The sequence below is a fragment of the Barbus barbus genome (genome assembly GCF_936440315.1).
Source record: "Barbus barbus genome assembly, chromosome: 8".
Lineage (NCBI taxonomy): Eukaryota > Metazoa > Chordata > Actinopteri > Cypriniformes > Cyprinidae > Barbus > Barbus barbus.
Genome location: NC_136736.1, coordinates 19,156,386 through 19,180,792, shown reverse-complemented (window position 1 = coordinate 19,180,792; position 24,407 = coordinate 19,156,386). Strand labels below are relative to the sequence as shown.

Here is a 24,407-nt window from a genome sequence, read left to right as displayed (position 1 = left end):
AGTACACTGGTATTACAATGGTGTACCAACTCGAGATCCAACTCCTCATACTTTACATATCCCTAAACCTACCCGTTTCCACCCCTTACTCTTATACATACTGTTGTTACAAAATGTAGTTATATAATTCCTGTTACACGAGTACTTAGTGAAGTGAACAAAGCGTTGTTACCAATGCCCTGCTACATATTTGCACTTACACATACCATTTTGAGGGTTGTTACATGTGTGCAGTTACAGAAATATTACAGCTGTAGATACTATGTATCAATGTGTACTTACTCTGTGATTACACATTTAGTTACTATATAAGTACACAGGTATTAGGGACACTTAATATAAAGTGGGACCCAAATCCCTTACACCTTAACAACTTAAACCTACCCATACCACCAAAAATGTCCCTATCCTTATACCTGTATCATAACTCAATAGCAGCAAAAGTGTTTTGCAATACAAGATGAACACAATAAGACATTGTACTTATTTTTGATGTAAGTACATTGTAGTTAGGATGCCTAATATAAAGTGGGACCAAAGCATCTGCCTAATACATAAATGTAAATGTGATGGTACTCAAAGTGCTCTGCATCCAAAATATGAGGTACCAGGTGAGCTACTGTAACAAACAAGTTCATTATGCCAAAAAGGCATACCTTTGGAGGTACAGATCATGCGCTATGGTAAATATGTTTTGAGGTCATAAAATACAAAAGCATTGTGCAAGGAATCACACAGATATAAATCTTACTAATTGTTCATCTTCCATTGTCATAATTTGTGTGAAAATAATCAACTTTGGTGTTTTATTGCCAATAGAATTTATTTCAGCTGGAAACTGCAGTGAATTGGCATGTTTTTGGACATTTGTAAAAATGTAGGTAGGCATGATTCTTCCAATGAGCCTTGGTTATTTTGCAATTCCACATTCACTGACTGAGGGAGTGTTGTTATAATACTAGCAGTCAATGGTAGAGTCTTTGTACTCTCTCTTTCCTATAATCATTTCTTGTCTGCATAGCATCCCTCCATTGTTCTAGCTCTGGCAGACCACACCTCTGCCACAAACACATGTAGACAAACTCTAGCGTGTAACCAGGGTCTCTTTATTTCAACTGACTGTGTGTGTAGTTCATTACATGTGCGCTTGCTGTTTGTTATGACATGCCACCTATGTCAATCAGTTAGTGCGGTGAGAAACCATGCCAAAGCACTGCAATAGTTTGCATGAAGTTTCTCAAAGATTCATATTCTTACATCAGCACCACTGAGCGGTGCTGATTTAACACACTTTACAAGAGCTGTTTTACGACAACCGAGGCTCATAAAAAGGCATATTGTAAACATCATTTTAATAAAAACTGTCTTTGAGGTAGCAGTTAGCTCTGACATTATAGCCCCAGACCACCATCTAATCGGCGGTCGTTTCAGCTGCACATTCTCACAGCTTTGGGCTTTGTGTTTTGCAATATGTCAGATAGAGAAGAACTTCCTGCTTATATGACTTCAGGGCATGTTGAATAGTGTCTAGTGTCTTGCGGAGAGTGGCGATTGGGAAGCTTGTGCTGGAAGGATCAAAAGGAGTGCAAGTGTAGTGAAATTGTGTCAGAGAGCTGTAGTGGAAGGTGGAGTAGTGCTGTGTGTGTGTGTGTATTGGTGGGAGTCTGAGTAGGGATGTGATGAAAGCATCCCACGTGTTGGAGCACAGGGTAGGGCCATAGCGCAGAGCTCTCTCCGGAGGTATGGAAGCAATTACTGGCACTGAGGGCCCACAGACACCCACTGAGAGAAGTGGTCCCAGAAAAGAATGCACACAGTTCTCTGGAAGGCTAAATTACTTTCGTATGAGAACTAAGAGGGTAAGGTTAGTGTTTCTGTTCCTCGGTGTGTTTTTTCTTTTTTCTTTTTTATTAGGAACAAATACTGAGGCATATTTAATTCAGATCACACATTTCAAATTTAAGAAAACAAGCCACAAAAATACCACTCCTAATTAGACTAATGCTACTCCCCGTGTGCGTGCTGAGGAGGCCAGTGAGAGAGCGATGGCCAGCCACCCTCCAGGCAAAGCAGACTCCGAACTCTTCTCGCATGAGAAGTGAGGCAATTAAAATACTGATGCCTCGATCCCAAACCCCACACCGCTGGGCGAAAGTGTGTAAGCGTGAGAGAAGCCCTAAACCCCCTTGGATCAACGGTGCACATTGACGCACGTGAACGCTGCTTTAATTATTAAACAGAAAACAGTCACAACGGTATGACCAACTTAGAAATCAGTTGCTGTGTAGCATTTTTGCTTTAAACAACAAAGCCTTTACCACTACAGCTTGCATCAATACATGCTTGCAATGCAAAGACCATTTCACCAAAATTATGACAACTTAAAATTTTATTTCAGCCTATGTAGAGAATCACTGAACAAATACATTAAACAGAGGCAAAAAAAAAAAAAGCTGAAATGATGCTGTTCAGTAGAATAAATTATTTTTATTATTAATATTGTTGTTGTTTATATGCAGATACTTCTGCTGGGAAGGATAGTCCCATAAAGGGATTGCATTCCTGTAGCTCATCTCATTTCTAAGCGATTTCCCCATTTCTCTTCTCTGATTTTTCTTCTTCAATGATACTGTAATCATTTATTATGTTTGCTTCCTTTTTTTTGTCTTCATCCAAAAAAAAAAAAAAAGGAAGCCAACATAATAAATGATTACAGTATCATTGTCAGTTGTAGACATATGTCTGATATAGCCAAGATCATTTAAACAACTTTGAAACTATTAACAGCTATTCACGATTAGCGTAATTTGTTATGTTACATATAAATGCTTTTCTTTTCTTCAACAACAAGCTGACTGTGTAACTTGTTCAAGGAAGCAGCTCAATTATATTTAAAGCCATAATGTTCTTACACATAATACATTACTGCATACTGCCGAAAACCTTTTCTGATTAATTAAGACAGGTGACGCTGTTGATCATACCTAGCTGGAGTGGAATGTGAACAAATCTAAGGCAGCTGTAGACTTTTACAGCATGGCTCATAGTGACGCAGCAAGCTTCAGGGTGAAACACGTCTAGACAAGAATGGAGTAAAACACATCCTATAGAGAATGTGAAGCTACGTCAGGCCCGTTGCATGCTGGGGCGCCGCCACCATTCTGGGAGGATCACCCTAAATGCTTAAATTAAGTGAAGTGACATTCAGTGAAGTGAGTATATAATATGAAGTGAAGTGAGTATATAATATGAATACCTGCTTATCTTCTGTTTTGTTTTTGCCTTGAAGTTAAATATTCACATTCTTCATTGGATTGCATGATAATTAGATTTTTTTCTCTTACGTTTTGTAGAATTTTTTTTACAATGTTGATCTGATAAGCATTAAAACAGTGTCGCCCGCTGGACGCTCGCTTCTGCTTCTGCCATCATTTTATCCAAATAAAGTGTTTGTTCAACAAGCTGACAGATGTTGATCTACTTCTTTGTTGGAAAGCGTTTTAATGACAAAGTATAATTGCTGTCATTGTAAATATTCATTTTTCCGTGGCCACTGATTGATTTTAATAAAAAGGGTTGTGTTTATTTTATTTAAGCTCTCGAATTTATTTGCAAATCTTGTTTGTCATAAGCTGCATTTAGTTTTGACAAGATATTCTCTTGTATTTCAAGGATGTGGAATATGTACAACTTTTGTTAATTCTGCAATAAAATTACTCTAACATGAGACTCGACTCGAGAGCTGAATGAATTTAGGGAAGACTGAGGGAAATTGTCACACTATACAGTTCTCTTCTATTCCAAATAAGCTGGGGTGATGATAACACTAACTCACATATGCACAATTCTTTCTACCTGACAAAACAGGGGCTGTTATCTTTTCACTTTGAATAATGATGATAATAATAATAATAATAATTTATATGGTTTCCTGGGTGTAAATTAACTAAAAAAATAAATAAATGGAATTGAGCTGAGAATGGATGTAGTCATGAAAGATCTTGTTGTCTGTTGCCTTGATGATATCAGAAAATTAGTAAACCATTTGTACAGAAATCAAGATATTGGCTGGAATTTATGAATGCCTTCAAAGAGGACTGAAGTGTGTAGATGGCTTATTTAGGAGCCGATGGATGCCAAAAGACGTTTAGGTCTGTTAATGCTTCTTGCATATATACATTCTTCTGTTGATGCAGAAGGAATACCATACTGAAATACTCAAATAGTTTCCTGCAATACTTGTTATCAGCTACTGGTTCACAGTTCACAGACCTAGACTAAAGCCCTATTGGCACGGGATTAGTATTACCTGGTGACCTCCAGTCATTTGTAACAATTGCGGAGGTTGTCTGTGATCTTAATCCCGTGCGAATCAGCCATGTCTGTAATTTGTAAAGTGAAAATTTCCCCGCAAATGACCTACCGAACATCAAGGTTCTGTGATAATTTTAGTCCCGTGCAAATCGGCATCTCTGTGATTTGGCCAGCATTTGGCGGGTTGTATATAATTTTTCAAGGTTTTTGTTTCCTGAGCGCCTTTTTATCCATCTTTCGCGAAGAATGGAGCTGCGATGGAGTGTTTGATAGTATTTTGGGTGCTGTCATATCGCTACACCATACAATTTGCAGAAAGAGAAAGCTGAAAAGGTTTAATGTGTTACAAATAAAGCTTGAGATATTATTTCACCCTGGTGAAATGTAAATGACACAGGGCACAAAACTATATTAGTTTCTTTCTTTTTTTTTAATCCATCTAATTGGACCATAGAACGGGACTCTCAAAGCCTTGACATCTGGGTATCCAGGAGATAAGTCAGTAATTTCGAGTAATTTCAAAATCACACATGGTCCCCAGATAATACTAATCCCGTGCGAATATGGCTTAAGGATACAGATGTATGAAAGGTGGCATATTTTGAGAAGAGGCTCAGTTGAGATTTGTTTGCTCATAGACCTGCAGGCATTCTCCCTCACCATCTGAAGTGATTTAATGTGGTGTGCCCATCTCCACTATCTTTAGTAGAATGCTGTAGTGTTAGGAGTCTCTCTGCTCCCACTACTCTGACTTTAGGTGCACATCACTCAGCTGCCAGCAGATAAGACAGCCATCCGCTCCTGGAGCCTCCTACTGCTGCCTCATTTCCACAGCAACCCACTCCAATGTGCTGCTCGCTCATCTAAAGATTTCTCTGCTTCCTTCTTTCTTCAGCATACTTGACTCTTTTCTTCCCTCCATTCTCGTCTCTTTTACTAGGCTGTCCAGACACAATGCTGCACATTTCCTTTAGAGTGTTTGACAGTGCAGTCTGGAGGCAAAAAGGCTTTGGCTGCATAGCCACACATTCTGGTTGGCAGAAAATGTGTTGGCTGAAGCACAAATAACAGCACTTGGGGTTAATGATGACTTGTGCAGTCTTCCTGTCCGAATGAGGTGGAAACCTGCGGAGAGAGAAGTTAATAGCTGGAAGAAGGCACTGTCCTCTCTCCTCCTCTTTTACATGTCCAAACTGAGAGACAGAGAGAGAGACGAAACAAAACACAAGTGAGACAGGGAAAGCATGTGAAAAAGGGTTTTTAAATTTTTTGAAAAATACGTCTTGATGCTATCCTCAAAGTTAATGGCAGTCTGGACTAAAAACAGTGGTGGCAACATTTTGGCTCTGGCAACACACAACAGTAATTATTCATAGTGAGAGTGATGGCTTCCAGGGGTTGAAGATTGATTATGTTTGATATGCTATTTTGTGTAATCTGTCTCTGGCTGGGACCCATCCAAATTGGCCAGAACTGGAAAAAGGAGAAGTGTCTTCCCAAAGGGGAGAGAGAGAGAGAAAGAGAGAGAGAGGGGAAATGTAGCTGGCATTTCTGCAGTATGTCTATCTTTAATCAATTGCAATGAGTTTTAGTCCACAAAGAATGGATAGCCTTAGATACAACAATTACACTTTTAATAAATCAAAACATGCAGCAAGGATATGAATAAGACATGTCTTAATAAGACATAAATAGACATATGCGTTCACACAATACTTAGAGTCTTGTGGGGATGGATGAGTTCCTGAACTACGGAGGCTGTAGTGACGTCATGGTATACCATTGTAATACCACAGGTTTGCAATACCTTGGCTGAGGATCTGAGGTGAATGCAGTTCTAGAAGGAACTTAGCAATTTAAATTTGAATGCATGGAAATAGAATGAAAAAAAAAAAATCTAATTCAAATCAGTTCATATAACTGTACTTTTAAACAAGAAAAACAAAGTGAATTTTGAAAGTCGGTTTTTATGTACTATAAAAAAAAACATTCTTATATAACATTTTACAGCTTTTTAATGTAATATTTCCCTTGACTATTTAGACTTTTGCTTCTCTATTTCCTTAAGTATTTAGTTCCTCTGGACAAGCAGGTCAGCTGCACATTGTTTTTTCCCCAACATTTTCCCAAGTGGTAGCATATCTGTTGGAGACAGTAGTTACTCTAAGACAAAACCATGATGGACACCATTAAGTCTAAAATATGGTTATGATTATTTTGGGGGGAATTTTTGCAATGACCAGATCTTGCCATATTAATTAGGATGTAAGGAAGTAGAATTAAAATAAATTAATATTCAAATCAATTTATATAACTTTTAATAAGAAAAAAAAGATGAATTTTGAATGTCATCTTAACAACCTTGTTTTGAGTTTCAAAAATGTAAAACGCCTTCAAATGTGAAGGTTTATAAGACTTACATACAAAAAGAAACAAATATACCCCCCTATTATTTTGTCCCCCTATTAAATTGGTTTTATGTTTAACCAGTTTAATCATATATAAATATAGCACACTCACAGCCAAAAGATTGTTGTGGGTACATCTATGGTGTACTCATAGTAGCTGCTTGCTTTAATGTGTAAAGTGTAAAGAACATGCTCTACCCTTCACCACAATGGTAAGTCCCAGAAAACACTAACATAAGAAACTCTCATAACAGATACCATGATAGAACATAAAATATTAACAAGCCTCCCCCTTTTCTCATTTTGAGAAAAAAAAACAAAACAAAAAACAAACAACAACTTTCCTTATCCAGTCACAGCTACATTAACATAACAAAAATCACATAGCCTCAACAGTTGGATTAACTTGTTTAAATGAAGTAAAATTGAATAAGCAGCAACGTTTGTTATTTTGACTTTGTATATAAATTAGTGTATATATACCAGGGGTGTAAAAAGTACTACAAAATTATACTCAAGTGAAAGTACAGATACTCAGTGAAATTATTACTCAATAAAAATTACATGTACACTCTTAAAAATATAGGTGCTACACAATGCCATAGAGGAACCTTTTTGTCTAAATGGTTCCATAAAGAACCTTTAACATCTAAAGAACCTTTCTGTTTCACAAAAGGTTCTTTGTGGTGAAGGAAGGTTCTTCAGATTATAATAAGGTAAGGAGGAGATGGTTCTTTAAAGAACCTTTGACTGAATGGTTCTTTGTGGAACCAAAAATGGTTCTTCTATGGCATCGCTTGAAGAACCTTTTGAAGCACCTTTATTTTAAAGAGTGTATCTTGCCAAAAACATACTTGAGTAAAAGTGAAAATGTACAACATTAAACTATACTTCAAAAAAACTACAAGTACCCTAGAAGAAAAAACGAGAAAAAAAGGAGATTCTTATTTCATCATGTTGAGTCATCTTCGTAATGCAAAGTGAAACTGCTTAAAATAAACTGAATAAAATGTTTTGTCAGACAGATTTGTTTAAAGGGAGAAAACAAAAAGGTCAAAACATTTATCTAGAAACAACAATTAAAATGCAACAAAGTGGAACACAAAAAATACAGCCCTTAAAGGGATACCCCATCCTCTACACCCTCATGCCATCGTATGTATATGACTTTATTCAGATGAACACAAACTAAGAAAAAAAAAAAAAAAAACGTTCTGCATATAATTGTACAGAATGTCCAAGGGAGCTGATTCAAAAACTACACAACTACACAATAAGTGTAAGAAAAATACTAATACTAATATTTTAAACTTGACCGTTGTGTTCACTTTGTGTGGTTTTTAAAGTGGTCCTGTACACTTGGATTATATGGACTAAAAACATGGAAAGCAAATTATATGGAAGCAAGTCATAAACATCTGGGACAGTGTGAGTAAATCATTAGAGAATTTTCATTTTAGGGTGGACTGTCCCTTTAAAGAGCCCAGGAGGGAGAGCCTCTTTTTATGTTGTCTCTTCAATACCCCTGTCTGTATAAATAATTAAATTTTTAATTGTTTATTTGGGGCATTTAGTGTTTTTTTCTCCGTAAATATTGATATCTAATTATTTGCAACTAATTAGATGAATTATTGAGCAAATCGTGTAATTATTTAGATTAAAGAAATAATTCACTGACAGTCCTAACTGTTACTCGATATATCATTATAATACAACTTATCGACTCCCTGGAAAGAACATCACTAAACGTGACTTATAATTAATTTAACATGCAATGCTCATTTAAACACATTTTGGAGATTTGTAACATTTCATTAAAAAAAAAAAAAAACAATCATCCCTACCAAAACATGATTTGTATTTATATTCTCATCACTTATTGTATTTACACTATTTTGTGCCTTCAGCCGATAAAAGCAACTTTTCTACTTCAGTATGCTTCCTCAGATTTGATGGCAAACATTTGATGCCAGAAATTTAGCTAATTAAAGTTGCATGGAAACAAACCTTATTGGTTCTTGCATGTCACAAGCACTTTTGAAATTCTTTTTACCATATTTAATGTGTTTGAGAGCAAATTAAATACAATAAAATAAAAATACTAATAAATAATGTATTGAGTACTTAAGTTAAAAATAATCAGAAAATAAATTGGAAAGGAGTAAAAAGTAAACAAAAATCTTCAGAAATGTAATCAAGTATAAGTACAAGTGTCTGTTTAAATTTTATTTGAATAATGTTCATATACCCCAAAATAATACTTAAGCACTGAAATCAAGTAAAATTTGACTGAAATTCAAGTATTTTACACCCCTGATATATACAGTACACACTTCATTTCCCCCCCTGTTGTTAGTTAATTTACTAAGAACATTTACTGTCATTTACCAGAATTACATCACTTTTGTTTAATTTGATTTAATTATAGTTCAATAAATTATTCTTGCTGTCATTCTATTTTTAAATTCCAATTCAGGTTAGGTGTGTTCAATTCATGAATTGAAGAGTTCTTCAATTCTGAGTTTTGCCCAATGCACACATTTACACACAAAAGATCCTCACACACTGAAAAAAGGTATAGGATTTACTTTGAAACAACTTTCATTCAAATTTCTAGTAAATTTCCCAAATAATTACAAAGAAACAGCAAGCATCACATTGCATCAAAAGTAAAGCTTTGAAGTACAAAGACTGAAATAGAAATTTCTTGAAAACATACTCCAATCATTTTTATCCAATCATATATATATTAATTTTTTTAGCAGTGTACGTGCTTGCATAAACAAAGAGGCATATTTAATAAATGCAATGAAATTTAAAAAATGCAATAAAAGTAAATGTAAAGGATATATGACGATCTGAAAGGAAATATGACGATCAGTGGAGGAAAAACAGAAAACAAGAAAATAAAGAGCAAGAGTGCACAGGGTTTTCTCAAGAGGCAGAAACACTGGCAGAAAGTGGTGGTAAAATAGCTCATCACTCTTTCTGGGGCGCCCTCTGAATTAACACCAAAAAGCCGTGGTGTGACCAGTCCTGGACTGAGCCTAATCAAAATCTAGAGGTTCTGTAAGTGAGAGCGAGTCTGCTCACTGCACGCCTGAGAAAGAGAGCGAGAAAGAGAGGAGTGAAAGATATGAAGTGGACAGTACCCTAGAGATACACTTCTCTCTCGTCTTGTCATGATGCAGCATGGTGGCTCTCTCTCAGTTGTCAGCTCTGTGGCCAGCCCTATTTACACATTTATACACACCTGCTTATTTATTTATTTACTGCCATGACAGAGAGCCACTCAACCGACTACGCTACACACATACACACTCATCACAGCGTTTTAAAAGGCCAGAGCAAAGCGAGAAGGTCTTACGGCACTGCGGGACGAAAAAACAGGGTGGCGGGTGCATTCAAGAGGCTAACAGTTTTAATGGGTGGCAGGCAGGAGAAGAGTAAAGAGTGGCTAAATTATTCAGTCATGTCTCTGGGTGAAAGGGACTGTGGTCTCTGCTGCAGCTCTACAGTCCTGTCTCTAGAATAAGAGGGAATAAGGACACAACGGGGGGAAGGTACAAATGGGCCAAAAGTGTGTGTGTGTGTGTGTGTGAGAGAGAGATTTTATGGAGGGAAAAAAAACACATTTGGAAACAATGTATTGCAAGGTAGTAAACTACAAAAGCTAAGAGGCATAAAGAGGTACTTTGGCACATCAGTTATTTTGTATTTTAATGATTAAAAGGTTCACCTCATTGTCATTCAGCACTTACATGGCTGGGGTGGGGTGGGGGGGTTATGTAGTATTATGGAAATATTAAAAATTGAATATTCAAATTTCTTTCTTTCTTTCTTTCTTTCTTTCTTTCTTTCTTTCTTTCTTTCTTTCTTTCTTTCTTTCTTTCTTTCTTTCTTTCTTTCTCAGGATAACATAGCACCTCTGCCTCATTTTCAGATGTGATTCATTGCAGATTATGCTCATCAGTACTGTACTGCATGCAGGCCCTTGTTTCCTGATTGTTAACATTCATGTTCTACGACAGCTTGCGCCATCAATAAATGTCCCCTGGCTAATAGGACACACATGTTTTTGCTTCCTCTCGGAGCTCGGGCATTGGAATCAGATGGCAGACAGCTTTCTGGATTGTCCCTCATGAGGTCATTACATTGCAACATTATCAAAAGCATGTAGGGAGAATGATGTTGGATGTGCTATAGAAAGTATGGTATGCGTCACAGCATGTCATTTAATTTAAGTCGGTATTCGTTTCTCCAGCCCACTTTCCATTTATCTGTGAGGGCTACACCATTCTCAGTGTGGGAAACCCCCTGTGTGCACCATGAAGTGGACTGGTCCATGTGTCAAAGAGGAGTAATTGATGACAGGCGTGTGAGTGAGTAAACCTAATCAGGAGCTCCAGGGACATGCTCCAGTGATTCTTATATGCAGAATAGGAAAGCTTCACAATTTGTGTCACTATCTCTCTGTCTCTGGTTGCTTCCTTTTCAAAGTTTTCAAGTCTATACTGTGAATTTACAGGTAATGAATGGAAATTCTGGAGTGTTTGTGAGTCACTGTGGATGTTTATTTACCTAACTATATTAATTAAAAAAACAGTAAATAAATATATCAAAAAAGAATTAGCAATTATATATATATATATATATATATATATATATATATATATATATATTTTTTTTTTTTTTTTTTTTTTTTTTTTTTTTTGTGTGTGTGTGTGTGTGTGTGTGAGATTAGGTAAAATTCTGGAGCTGCACAGGAGACTTATGATAAGTATACTTGAGCCAAAGAGTGCCATGATCTGTAAATGGGCAAATTTGACCTCTGGTGTTTAAATAGAATATCTGAAGATTTGAGTGCTATCTCCATTCTGTCAGTGTCGAGGACATTCACAAGTGATTTCCACAACATCATTGTCAAGTGCAACAAAAAAAAAATGAATAAGATATACATTGAATTCAGAATAGCACACAATTTATACAATGTCTGCCATATCTTCACAAATAAGTAAAATAAGTATGCTAGTACACTTTTTCCATAGCTTTAATTTTGAAACTCAAATGGCCACTTATTAATTAAGGCAGTCATTTGTTTCCAGGCTGCCATTTCTGCATAAAAATAATTTTATTCTGAATCCTGGTCTATGCTCAATTCTCTAAGCTGTGACACTGGGGATCAGCAGTCATTTCTTGAACATATTCATAAATTCTGTTGTGAAGAAAGCTATAGACAGGTTTACAAACTGGATGATGGTCTGCAAGTTGTTGAGTCTGGAGAGGCTATGCCAAGAAGAGGTCACGGGGCAAGAAACAGAGATAAAAAAAAGTGACAGAAAGAGTGGACACACACACACACACACACACACACACATGTTGGTTTTTGTGGTTTATGGGGACTCTCCATAGGCGTAATGGTTTTTATACTGAACAAACTGTGTGTGCTATTGCCCTACACCAACCCTACACCTAAACTTAGCCCTCACAGGAGACTTTGTGCATTTTTAGATTTTCAAAAAAACACCATTTAGTATGTTTTTTAAGCCTTTTGAATTACGGGGACATAGGCAGTGTCCTCATAAACCACCTTCATATTGTAATACCTCTGTCATACCCATGTCATTATACAAATTTGTGTCCTCATAAACCACATAAACATGCACACACACACACACACACAAACACACACACACACACACACATAAACCCCTACCTTTTCAACTCTGATGGAGTTCAAGCATTGCTTTTCACCTCAGTCCCAGAGGTAATGTGGGATGACGAGGGCAACAGTAATTCTGATAATTGTGTGATGGGGCGAATGAGTAATACACTCACTGGAACACTGACACTCTGAATCGGCAGTCCCCATGAACCATGAGTAGAAGTGAGGCAGGTTGAAGAATTTGTTTTATTGCTTTTTTATCTGTTTGTAAATGTTACATCCACATGCCCTATGAGTGAACCAAGAAAAGTTAGGGTGCTAAATCTCGCTTTTAAGTAGGACAACAAGAAAATGTCTTTGTTTTCATTCTCTCTTAGTCCTTTGCTCTGGCTGGTCATGGAATACTGAAAGACTGCACTATCAATGGCGTTTGGATCATGTGTGGCTCTTGAGTTCAGGGACCTTCACTTTCTCTCTCGTTCTCTAGACAAGTGAAAGGTTGTTTATGCATGGTGTCATATGATGTCTTGTGGCCCTTTGCATCTTTCAGCAGAACAGAACAGTGACAGTTCTATCTGGCTGCGATCTGATCGACACGCTGTCTTCAAGTCACATGAAGAGCACACTAATATCCCACTCGTTCATTCACTTGTGTACAGTATGTGTGTGTGTGTAAGATCGGGGAGGGGGGATTGTTTATTTAACAGGTTTACCACACCATATTAAATGAGTTGTGAGTTGGAAATGAGTTAGCACTTTTCCACTGTGGATGAAAAATGAGATGAGAAAATGGCATTATGAAAATTGTTTCAAAAAGGGAACCCTTTTTTTTATTTTAAGAGGGGCTCAGAGATGCAAGGATTTTTCCAAGCATAAAGAAAACCTTTTCTCAGCATTAGGTGAGCATCATTGTGGAGGGGAGAGAGTAGAATCACTCGCTCAGAAGCATACTGACATTCTACTGCCATCTTGATCTACCTACCTTATTTATTTATTTATTTATTTATTTTTATTCTCATGTTTTTATTTCTAAGGTTTTTTTTTTCTTCTTTTTTTTTTCTTTCGCCAAAACAGGTCAAGAAATGGCAACACGATGCAGAATGAGATACTGTATTATATCAGAAGAAATGTCTGTACTAATGTCTGATTTGACGTCTAATTGTACCAGTTATCAAGTAGATGTTTAATAGGACTATATAAATTTGAATATACATTTTTGACATTGCACACCTAAAAACAGAAAATTTCAGAAAGACATAACTAAATCTATTGAATTAAAATTAAATCTTACATTTTAAATAATAATAAAAACAGTAAATAAAAGATAGTACAATAAAAATCATTGCATATACATTTATACATTTGACAATGCTTTTTTTTTCTAAAGCGACTTGCATTCCCAGGGTATCAACCCCATGCCCTTGATGTTGCTAGTACCATCCTCTACAGGAACAAAAATCATCATGTCACCTCATGAATAATTAATTAGGGTTCACTTTGCCATTCACTTGTCAGATAACAATTTCCCCCCTCTCTCGTCTGTTTACCAGCTTTCCCTCAGCGGAGGCAAAGTTTATTATCAATGTCAAGTCATTTGCAAACCGACATTACATCCATTTTCCACCACTTCTTAGTTTCTCAAAAACCATACAAAGGTACCTTGAGGAAAAAAAGACAGCTTTTATGACATTGCAAAAATGTTATAGACCCAACACTAAAACAGACATGGGTCACTAAGAAAAAGTCAATGCCCTCTGTGCTGCCGCAGTGCCACAGCCCCAGGACTCCCAGCATGCTCTCTTCTCTTTTACTCTAATGAGTTGCAACACAGATAATGTGGCTGATGATCTTTCATTGATTTGGCTATCACTTGCTTGTCTGGTAATTGATCCGTAGCTGAGCCTCTAGTTAATTATATCAGCTTCGACATGGCCCTAGTCTGAGGGGAATTTGAAGTCTTGCAGAATAATAGTTTTAATAAAGGAGTCCATTACTGTGGCTCTCTGCTTTCCTTGACTGCTGCTGCTGCTGCTGCTGCCACTGACAGGATCTGAGCTCACCCTCACCCCCAAGAGAGAGAATGAGGACTGGACAAACTGAAAGAAAAGAATGGAGATGGCAAGCAAAAAAGGAAAGGGATATTGGCAGAGTCCTCTCAAACATCTCACAAATAACAACTATTAATGGGGAGGTCAGAAGCTGAGCTGCCGACTTGACTTAAAAAACTCGGTAGCACTTGAAAAATCAAGAGACTAGTACGTTCAAGAGAAAACTGAAGAGGGGGAGAGAAACTGAGATGGGAGATGTGACTAAATAAAGAAACAGTTTAATTGGAATTAAGAGTTACTATAAAGAGTTACTTTTTTAAATCATGGTTACTACACATTATTGCTTGTGTTATATTCAGAAACAACAATTCATGGCATTTTAGAACTGAACAAGAAATAGTCTGTGAGGACAGATGAAATTGAGTGGACAAATGTGTGACAATGGGCTCTTAAGTATCTCTCTCATTAGTGTCCATTTGCTTGTAAAGACGTGCGGTCTTTGCGTCTTTGGTTACTGCGCAGGGTGCTCTACACTTGAAAGAGAGAGAGAGAGAGAGAGAGAGAGAGAGAGAGGGGGTGAGAAAATGAAACAAAACGGCATATTAAGTTCTCATTGCGGCTGGCACCATTTCTTGTGCCTTTTTTCATTCAATCTAAAAAAAAGAAGAAGAAGAAGACACTAGATTTGATCAGACAAAATGCTGTGCAGATTACTCAGGTAAAGGTTAGCCAGAGCTGTCATTAGTGCTATACAGAGGCTTTTAACAGACAGTAACAGCTGTCTCCTTCAAATTGCCACAAAATTTCAAGTGGCTTTCTACATACGTGAAGCCATTTAATGTAGCGAAAGGGAGAAAAGTTAATTCCCTTTTTTTCTGTCTCATAGAAGGGAGATCACGGTGACATCTTCCTCAGACACACTCGCATTGTCAAAGACTATAATTTTAACAGCTGACGTGAGGGAAGTGCTGGAGGAAAAATGTACGAGTGGAAAAACACGCAATAATAACAAAAAATAGCTTCATTACACAACACATTTCTCATGTAAAATGTTTTGGCATGTACAATGAGGGAGAGATGCTGCCACTTATTGTAAGTGCATATGTTAGGGCTTTCTTTCTCTTCCCCACCTTTGTGAGACTGTCTGCTGCGGGGACCAATTTGGCAAAAATGGAGCCTCTTCCTCATTTTTTTCTTAATTAAAATCTGAAAGCATCCACTCGAGGTTTCCCCGCGTGTGTGTGTTTGTGAGTGGGAGAGAGTATGTATGATTATGTGCTCTGCCGCACTACTCCACAAGACAGTGTGTGTGTACGCAGGGGAAGCTTGGGGGGGGGGGGGGGGGGGCGTGGACTGATTACATAGAACCATTAGCTAGAGCTGTTTAATACTAGAGGAGAAAAAACAGACAAAGGAAACAGAGTTTGTAATAAAATCAAATGGTTATGTGCCCACCTTAAAATACCTGGATTAATGACACATTCAAATTTAATTCCACACGGTGTGAAAGTTGACATGAAGACATGCATAAGCAATGAAATAGAAATACATTTATTTCATAATTTTTTATAATAATTCACTTTTTTTGCAGAAAATTATTAAACACTGTTTGAGTATTCACTACCTGTCAAGAGTAAGAACAAAATAAATAAAAATCAAACAGCGCAATTGAAATGCTCAGAAACATCTTTTAGTTTAGCATTGAGGTTATTATAGAAGTTGGAGCTTGTCTAATTGTATTGACAAATGCATTATTTGCTTGGAATAGTTGTGTGGATGGGCCAGTACTGCATGTGTGTGTGTGTGTGTGTGTGTGTGTGTGTGAGAGGGAGAGTGCATGTATTAGAGAGTGGCTCAATCCCACTGAGGTCTGGAGTGGAGAAGCATCAGGCATGGAGAGCTGGTAATAAGACAGGGACAACCCTTTCCCCTCCTGCTCTCTCTCTCCCTCTCTCTCCCTCTCAGTGGGAAAGCAGATCAGTGGAGGAGAGAGAGAGCCGTGTCATTGAGTGCCAGCAAGAAGAGAGGAGCAGTTGACTCAGACGCGCTGCGGCCCGACACACACATGCTCTACCTCACAACAACACACATGTACTCACGGCTGCACGCACATGCACACTGACACAGCGCTAGCTGGAGTTAGTCTGAAGACAGAGGACAGGCATCTCTGAGGGCGAGAAGGGGCCCTAAGAAAGAAAGCAGTACAGAGAAAGAGAGGGAAGGAGAAAGAGAAAGAGAGAGAGAGGAGGGGCTGCTTTGGAACTGACACACTTCAACACCTGATCTCCACACAGCTGGGAGGAAAACCACGCTGGACACGCTGGTGAGAGAGGGCACCTTTTGGGGAGAAGGGAGGGATAATTTGTCTTGTGCTTTTAGAAAAATTGTTTACAAGTCATTTTTGTTGCTTTCTTTTACATCAAACTTTTTTAAAGAACTGTTACAGTGATAGGATAGTTGGTTTAGATTAGAAGATATGGAGTCTAGTCACGCGAGGAGCGAGTGTATAGTTTACATGCGAAATATAAGCATTGTTTTTTTTTTTTACTGTGTGTCGAGGTGTGCAAAGGGTTCAAAGGGCAGGTTGCTGGTGACAAAGTTTGTCTGACGATTGATTTCTGTTTGGAATGTATGTTTGTGTATATGTCCGTGTATGTTTGGAGGACAGCCCATACACAGCCTGACTGACATTTTGTAAAAAAGTGTGTGTTTGGGAATGGGGGGGGGGGGGGGGGGGTAAGGACAAAAAAGCTACTCCTCTCCTTCACCATCTCCTCCTTGATTTCTGCCATCCCCCTTTTTTCTCTCCCTCTTTCACTTCACTTCAGTTCACACCCCCATCCCTCTCTCCCTCCCTCCTTACCTCCGACACTCCGCTCATCCTGCCCTCTACCACCACATGCCCCAGAGGAAATATGCATTGTGTAGCCCTGCTCCTGAATTAACTCAACACACTGCTCCTGCTACTGGCAGGCAAGACCCTCCACTCCCCCCCCCCTCTCTCAAGAGAAGATAGCAAAGAGAGAGAGAGAAAACGAAAAGAAAGAAAAAGAAAGAAAGAAAGAAAGAATAGGACAAAAGAAAAAAAAAGAACAGAGCAGTCACCCTTTGCCTCTTTGAACCTCCACCTTCACGTACTTTTCTCTCCGGCTCCCCTGTCCACCCCCCTTCCCCCTCTTCTCTGCCGGCAGTCTGAGGAGACAGAGTTGGATGTGAGAGGCGGTGTGGTGCGGAGAGAACGAGATCGAGAGAGGGCACGCGAATCCACGGCCAGAGCCAGCAGCAGGAGCAGCAGCAGCGGTGCAGGGGGAGGAGGAGGAGAAGGAGAAAGCTCCATGCAGTTCAGCACCAGACCGGCCAGCGCCGAGCCGGGCTTCATGGGGACATGGACACAGCAGAGCACTGACAGCAACCTCCTCTTCAGAATGTCCCAGCAGGTCAGTGGCATGCTGTCTCTCTGTGTAGCTGTTATTTGTGTGTTAAAAAAGTGTATGTTTGTGCGTAAGCATGATTTTAATTTTTTATTAAATTTTTTAGCGTATGTGTGAATGTGTGAAAAAAGGTTGATGTAATATTTGCTACTTGTGTAAGCTATGTTTTGCTTCACTTTTTTGAGTAGTTTAGTGGCTGATGCCCGTTGTGACAAATTTCAGCCTTCTTTGTAAAGTTTTTGATTGTTGAAGAAAAATTAGCTTTTATAAATTGCATTAGTGAATATGCATCGGGTCAGTGTGGGAGGTTTTCATTTTGTTTTGGTGACCCTTGGTAGCTCAGGCTGTGGCACACATCTAATTGACTTCATCTGCTTGTTGCTGGAGTCCTTAACAATCATCATCCTCTAAAAGCCCAACAGATTAAGTAGCTGTGTTAAATCTACAGCTCTATAACATTGTGTGCAGTTATTGTAAAGTTCCTGTGTTGAATGCTTTTAACAGGACATAATGTTTATGGGAGGGGGATCGGTGTCTGTGGAGGGAGAGATGGAGAGCAGAACATTAATCATCAGGGCTGGTTTCTCTGTGCCATGCACACACTGATACGAGCGCAGGCCCCTGGATTCCCTTTGGCCAACAATGGGGATCCATCCACATATCTTTCCAGATTCCTCACGAACTTTTTTTTTTTTTTTTTTTTTTTTGCACTCGATCAGCTCTTTTTATTTGAGACACCAATATGCATATCGATTTAAACAGAACACCATAAAACGGATATGAAAAAAAACATTTTGATTTTATTTGACATAAAAAAAAGATCTTACTAATAAAACTTTTTTCCGTTAAGTTTATATTTCACTAAATAATCATGTGTTATTTTTTATTGAAACGTTTTACTCTGCGCGGTCGTAGTTGAATCTGAGCGAGAATAAAGATCTGAATGGTACAGATCAGTCACGCGCCGCGCTCTGCGCGCATCGGAGCTCCGGCGCAGGTGGATTCAGTCCTGCGCTTAAATCCTTCACAAAAACACTATGAGCTTTAAAGGGTTCTTACACTTATGACAAGTTAACGGACATTCCGTATGGGCCCTACGCGTTTAGTGACCAAGTCAAATTCTCTAAATAATTTCTTCTACATTCTTGTATTATGACGCAGTTTTGAACATTTGTTAAAAACGGATGATTAATGTTTATACCTTTTATCCTTGACTTAATATATGAAGGTCATAAGTCAAATGTAGTTTATTTGAATTCGACTGTAAATCACTCAATAATTATTGAATATAATAATTTTATTAAAAGAGTCTCGTATGTACTGAACATTGATGACAGCGTAGTGTGGCTGCTATCAATTATTTTGTCAGAACAGAATTGTCTCATCTCTTCAGATGCTGTTGTGCTGCTTAAATATCCCACAGTAAATGATGTGCATGCAAACCTTTTTGAGTGAATGTCAAATAAGACTTTAGAGAAATGTCAACAAACAATACTCTTGTCTTGTTCATAATCAATAACAAATATATAGATATATTGCTATGTTTCTTTTAATGTTCCTTCTTTAAAATGTAGTGAAACACTTGCAGCTGTTTCCCCTAAATATGCGTATTTTTTATGTATTTTGTATTCTAATGTATTTTTAAAAAGAGCGGCTGCAAACCTTTTTGAGCGTGTCATTTAAACCAAATGTATGCGTCTTAAGTTAATTTCAGCTTTATCTGTAGGCTAACTGATATCAAGAAGATCAAGACACCTTCATCTTCAATTAATTTCCGATTTCTTCTTCTTCTTTTTTTTTTTTTTTTTTTTTAATTAAAAGTACCTGCGCATTGCCTCAAATAATTCTGACACTACTGACCACGTGTAATGGTCGATATTAATATCAATATCAATACCACATGAGCAAATATTCTGGATGCCTGTGCTGGGGTTTATTTTATGCAGCAGCCTAGTTTTGTTAATGTGGGTTTGGTTATTAATGGGTTCTAATTGCTCAATCTCGACTAATCGGCTGCAGTATGAACGAGCGCTTAAAGGTTCTTCATTTGATGTGATTCATTTGACACGCGGTGCTGAAACAAGGCTGTGATCAGTTCACATTGTAAACGCTTTTCTGGTGCTGAATCTGACCAGATCTCCCGTGAAACCTCTGAGATGCTGCTGCAGTCGAAGTCCACCACTCTCAGCATCATCTTATGTTTGCACAACTTGTTGTTTTCCCCTGTTGCCCATTCCATGAATAGCAATTTTTTATAAATATAAATGTAAAAATATTTTATATTGTAGATGTATAGATTTTCTATAACAACTTTCGAGAAATTTTCGAATGAATAGGTTAATACAACGGCAAATACGTTGTTGTTATTTATGTTATATTTATTATTATTATTATTATTATTATTAATTATAATAATTGTAATTTTAAAACGAATGAAACTGAAAATGAAAGATTTTCTGCAAAACTATTTGTTGAAAACGCTAGTCTTATTTAGCAGCAAATGAATGCAATCGCCTAATCAAAACGTAAAACACTGTAATTTGATCATTTCTTTACCCTTAAATGATGAATTGTGATATTTGAAGGTCTTGACTGATGAAATGAAAGATCGAAAAGAAAAATCTTCGAGTTGCGGGTGCGACATGTGTGTGTTAGACATAGACTTATTGTGAAAGTAATTGTTAACAATAAAACTTAAACAGCCATAAAAGAGCTGCCCGATTGTGTTCGATTTGTCCGATTTTACAGCTTCTTTAATTTAATTTATGAAACATGTATAATTTTCTCTTATATTTTGAGATCTGAAAACTAAACGCGGTTGGGAGGGGGAAAAAAAAACAACAACATTTTTACATCTACAATTAGGCGTTATATGCGTTTATTGGTGCTCATATTTTTATTTTATATATAGGTTATATATAAAATAAAAATAGGAGCTTCCCGAATGAAAAAAATATATAAACTAATAAGGTCCCTTTCAGACTTTGGCAAAATAACGACATTTATTTTTTTCTACTTTCTTTTTCTTCTTTTTAAGGACTTTTTTTAGACTTAAATTCTGCGGTCTTCTGATCATGTAGCCGTTAGTGGCGTATCCATGCATATATTTTATATCTTCTTCTTCTTCTTCTTATATCTGTGGCTCTCTCCTTTTTTTTTTTTTGATCAGGTGTATGTTTGAGTATGTGCACAGGAGTGTGTGTATATGTGATTATAGTGAAGTGTCTGTTTTTTTCTTTTTTTTCCCTCTGTGTGCTGCATGTGTGTGTGGGTGCGAGATGAAACGACTCTTGGCTGGCCTTGGTTGAGAGAAAGAGAAGGGTGGAGTGGAGGAGAGTGAAAGAGGATATGTGGTTAGGGAGACACCCACCACCATTTCTCAGCAGCTAGAGCAGAGCCCAGGGCAGTGCCAGTACCATTGGTGCAGCTAGTGCTGACTAAGATGGAGCAGTCACAGGAAGCTTGACTGTTTCAACCTTTGGTGGCAGTAAGGTGCCTGTCATAGGGTCATTGTCAAAACTGAGGCAAATTAGATCTGCAGCTAAAATGAGCAAACCTGTTTAGTCACTGGTTTGAGCATACGTTGAAAAATAAATAAATAAATACAGTGTTTTATTACGTAAAACAGCAACTAAATGGAAAGTTGAATTTAAATGTTCGTTTGTGGACAGTTCTGCAAATTATTGTGCCATTGTACAGAAGAGAGGCTGCTGGTTCAGAGGTCTTTGTGCTGAACGGATGCGGCTCCTGCCGTTAACTACTGACCCTGTTAAGTAATGGACTCAGTTGAGGGGAGTAATCTCACCTGGCTCAGGGATGCTTTCTTTCCTAATTCCTCTCACTTTCCCTGACAGACAGCCTCTTAATGTTTTCAAGGAGAAACTGGAATGTGGAGGATGCAGAGAGGGCGGGGAGAGGATCAGAGAGAGAGTGGTAAACTTTTTTTCACTGTTTTTGTGGTAAAGTGAGAGTGCTTGCTGGCGTGTTTTATTGTGGAAGTCAAGAGTTACAAAAAGGTGCATGTAGAGGTGATGAGAAGATGAGAGAGAAAAGGGGGAGATATGTTTGGCGACTGGATACGAGAATTCTGTACTTTTGGAGTGTGTGTGAACGTGTGTTTATTATGTCCGTACAGAAGCGATACATGCCAACTATTGTGCTGCCTACACCTCTGCCTACATCTCTACTGTCAGGCGATTTGTTGGAGTTATTATTGTTTCTGCCCTGAAAAACAAAAACAAGAAAAAACAAAACAAAAAAACAACCCAAAAAAAACAACAACAACAAACTATTCAGTATTTCTCATTCCATTTAAGTGATTACATAATTAGTGTATTAATCAATATGCTACAGTTATGGCTTTTAATAAACATGTTTATAGCAGTTTCTGTGTTAAATTAGTTTTAATATTCATGATTTAATTCCCTCAATTTCACTGTTTACAAAGCAATGTTAGAATATTAAGCTAAAATGCTCTTGAGAAATATCACTATACTCTGTTATTGTGTTTTGAACATTCTTCACAAAAAAATGTTTTTTTCCTTTCTTAAAATTAGATGTCTGGTATTTTATAATCTTAAACCCCAATTTTTAGCGCTCTTTTAATTTGTCCTCAAATTGTGTTCTTTTTCTTGCTTTCTTTTTCTTTCTTTCTTTTTTAAAAATTGTGTTAATCTTCAATATTTCAAAGCGAAGCGAGGGAGCGCAAGATGAAGAGAGGGAGTCAGTGAAAGTGTGGGACATAAGCAGGTTGTTTTTGGGGAAGGGGAAGTGGTCCCTGGTGGGTAGAGAAATTCACTCTTCTGTGATACTGGCTTGCAGCCAGTTTGGAGGCAGATTCATCAGTGCTTCACAACGGGGACAACCTCCCCCCTCCTTCAACCCCCAGTCCCACACTGAAAGTACACAAATCGATCCAGTTAAGATTTCCATTCAGCTTCACTAAAGATTTGGTTGCTATCTTTCCTTTATTCTCTGGAGCGGTGAGTGGATATGAGTAGGTGTTTGAGATCTGTGTGTTCCTTGGGCTATGATCAATAGCTGACACTGGGCACATCACTCACATGCTCGTGCAGTGCCTCTTCTCTGCTCTCTGTCTGTCCTCAGGGGTGACACGGCCATTCACATGTTCGTTCTGGAATATATTTCTGGAGTGTCAGAAAACGGAGCAATACTGTCTCCAGTGTAGCATAGAAGAGAAGAGGTGATGTTGCGCTCTCTGTGGCGACACATGGACGCAGTCATTGCCATAGACATAGACATGCTAAAAATGTCAGACCATCTGCTCTGCTCTTATCAGGAGGATGAGTGTTGAAATGAGTGTTGGTAGCTGTGTTTTCCCATGAGTAAATGCAGAATACAGTGTTAAACACTTGACACAAATAGAAGCCATTTGAAACTATTGAAAATTTTGGAATAATTATTTTTAATAGTGACAACATTTTGCACAAATTCCCTCCATTAAAGCCAAATTCATATTTGTGAAGTAAGGAATGTAAAACAATTCTTTAACCGCTCAAATGAGGGATTGCAATGAAACAGATGTCTATATTTGCTTATTCAAGTAGTTTCAGCTGGTTTTTAATGCACCAGAACTCTGTAGTGTTAACATGCAATTGTTACCTTAAAGAGCAGTTTGTACCTGATTTAACCCATGAAAACTAGTTTGGTTGGTATATATTAATGCATTTAGGTTGATTCAGTGATAATTAAACAATATTTTTTTTATAAAAAAAACAGTTAATTTAGGCGCTACCTTTTTTTCCAGTGTATTTTTGGGCCTTGTCGAGCTAGTCAAAGCTTAAAAAAAGTTTTTTTTTTTTTGAACAGAAGGGAAGTCCTGGTTAAAAGGGAAACTGCTGTTTCAATAGTCTTAGAGTCAGGATGTCACCACCCCCGGCGTAACGGTAATGAGGGGACATTACCATCATTCTGCGTCTTGTTAGTTCCCCGAGCGCCTGACACAATCAGAATGCAGCAGCTGCCCTTCAGACCTTAGAGATCTGAGAGAGAGAAAGAGTGAGAGTGTGTGTGTGTGTGTGTGTGAAAGAGAGAGAGAGAGAGCGAGAGAGAGGGAGGCCTCTTAGACCTCATCTAGAGACAGAGAGATCTGATAGGCAAGACCTGAGGGACTGTGTTCCCGCAGATGAGACACCCTGTGTACTACCTCCATGTAAATATAAACTGATCCACACAAAAATTTGCATAAACATTTTATTAATTCATGTTTTTAAATACTCCACAAAAAGGCAAAAAAAAAAAAATGCGTATCTTAAACAAAACTTCTAGTTGTGAATATATTTAAAGGCATTTTAAATGTATATTTAATTTATATTTAAATCTATTCAACAGAACTTAAAAAGACCTGTGGTGGTATTTACAGTGCTACTTAAAGTAAAATGTTAGTCTTTTTACTCTAAGAATGATGCAATTTGGATTTTCTTGCTACACTTATAAATAAATGTTAAGGTCTCAGTTCCTAAATTATTTAAGAGTGAGCAGGGGTATCATAAGCTAGTTAGGAGTAGAAAGATGTCTGTGT

General features: G+C 37.8%; 1 protein-coding gene across 2 annotated transcripts in view; it reads left to right on the top strand.

Annotated features, from left to right (window-relative positions):
* The window catches only part of LOC306873494 (zinc finger protein basonuclin-2-like), a 206,933-nt gene that overhangs the window by 59,232 nt on the left and 123,294 nt on the right, over positions 1-24,407 (top strand). For both annotated transcript variants that reach the window (XM_079422825.1, XM_079422826.1), the window contains exon 2: positions 17,627-17,872. In XM_079422825.1, coding sequence (XP_079278951.1) covers positions 17,627-17,872 — 246 coding nt within the window. The remainder of the gene's footprint in view (positions 1-17,626; positions 17,873-24,407) is intronic.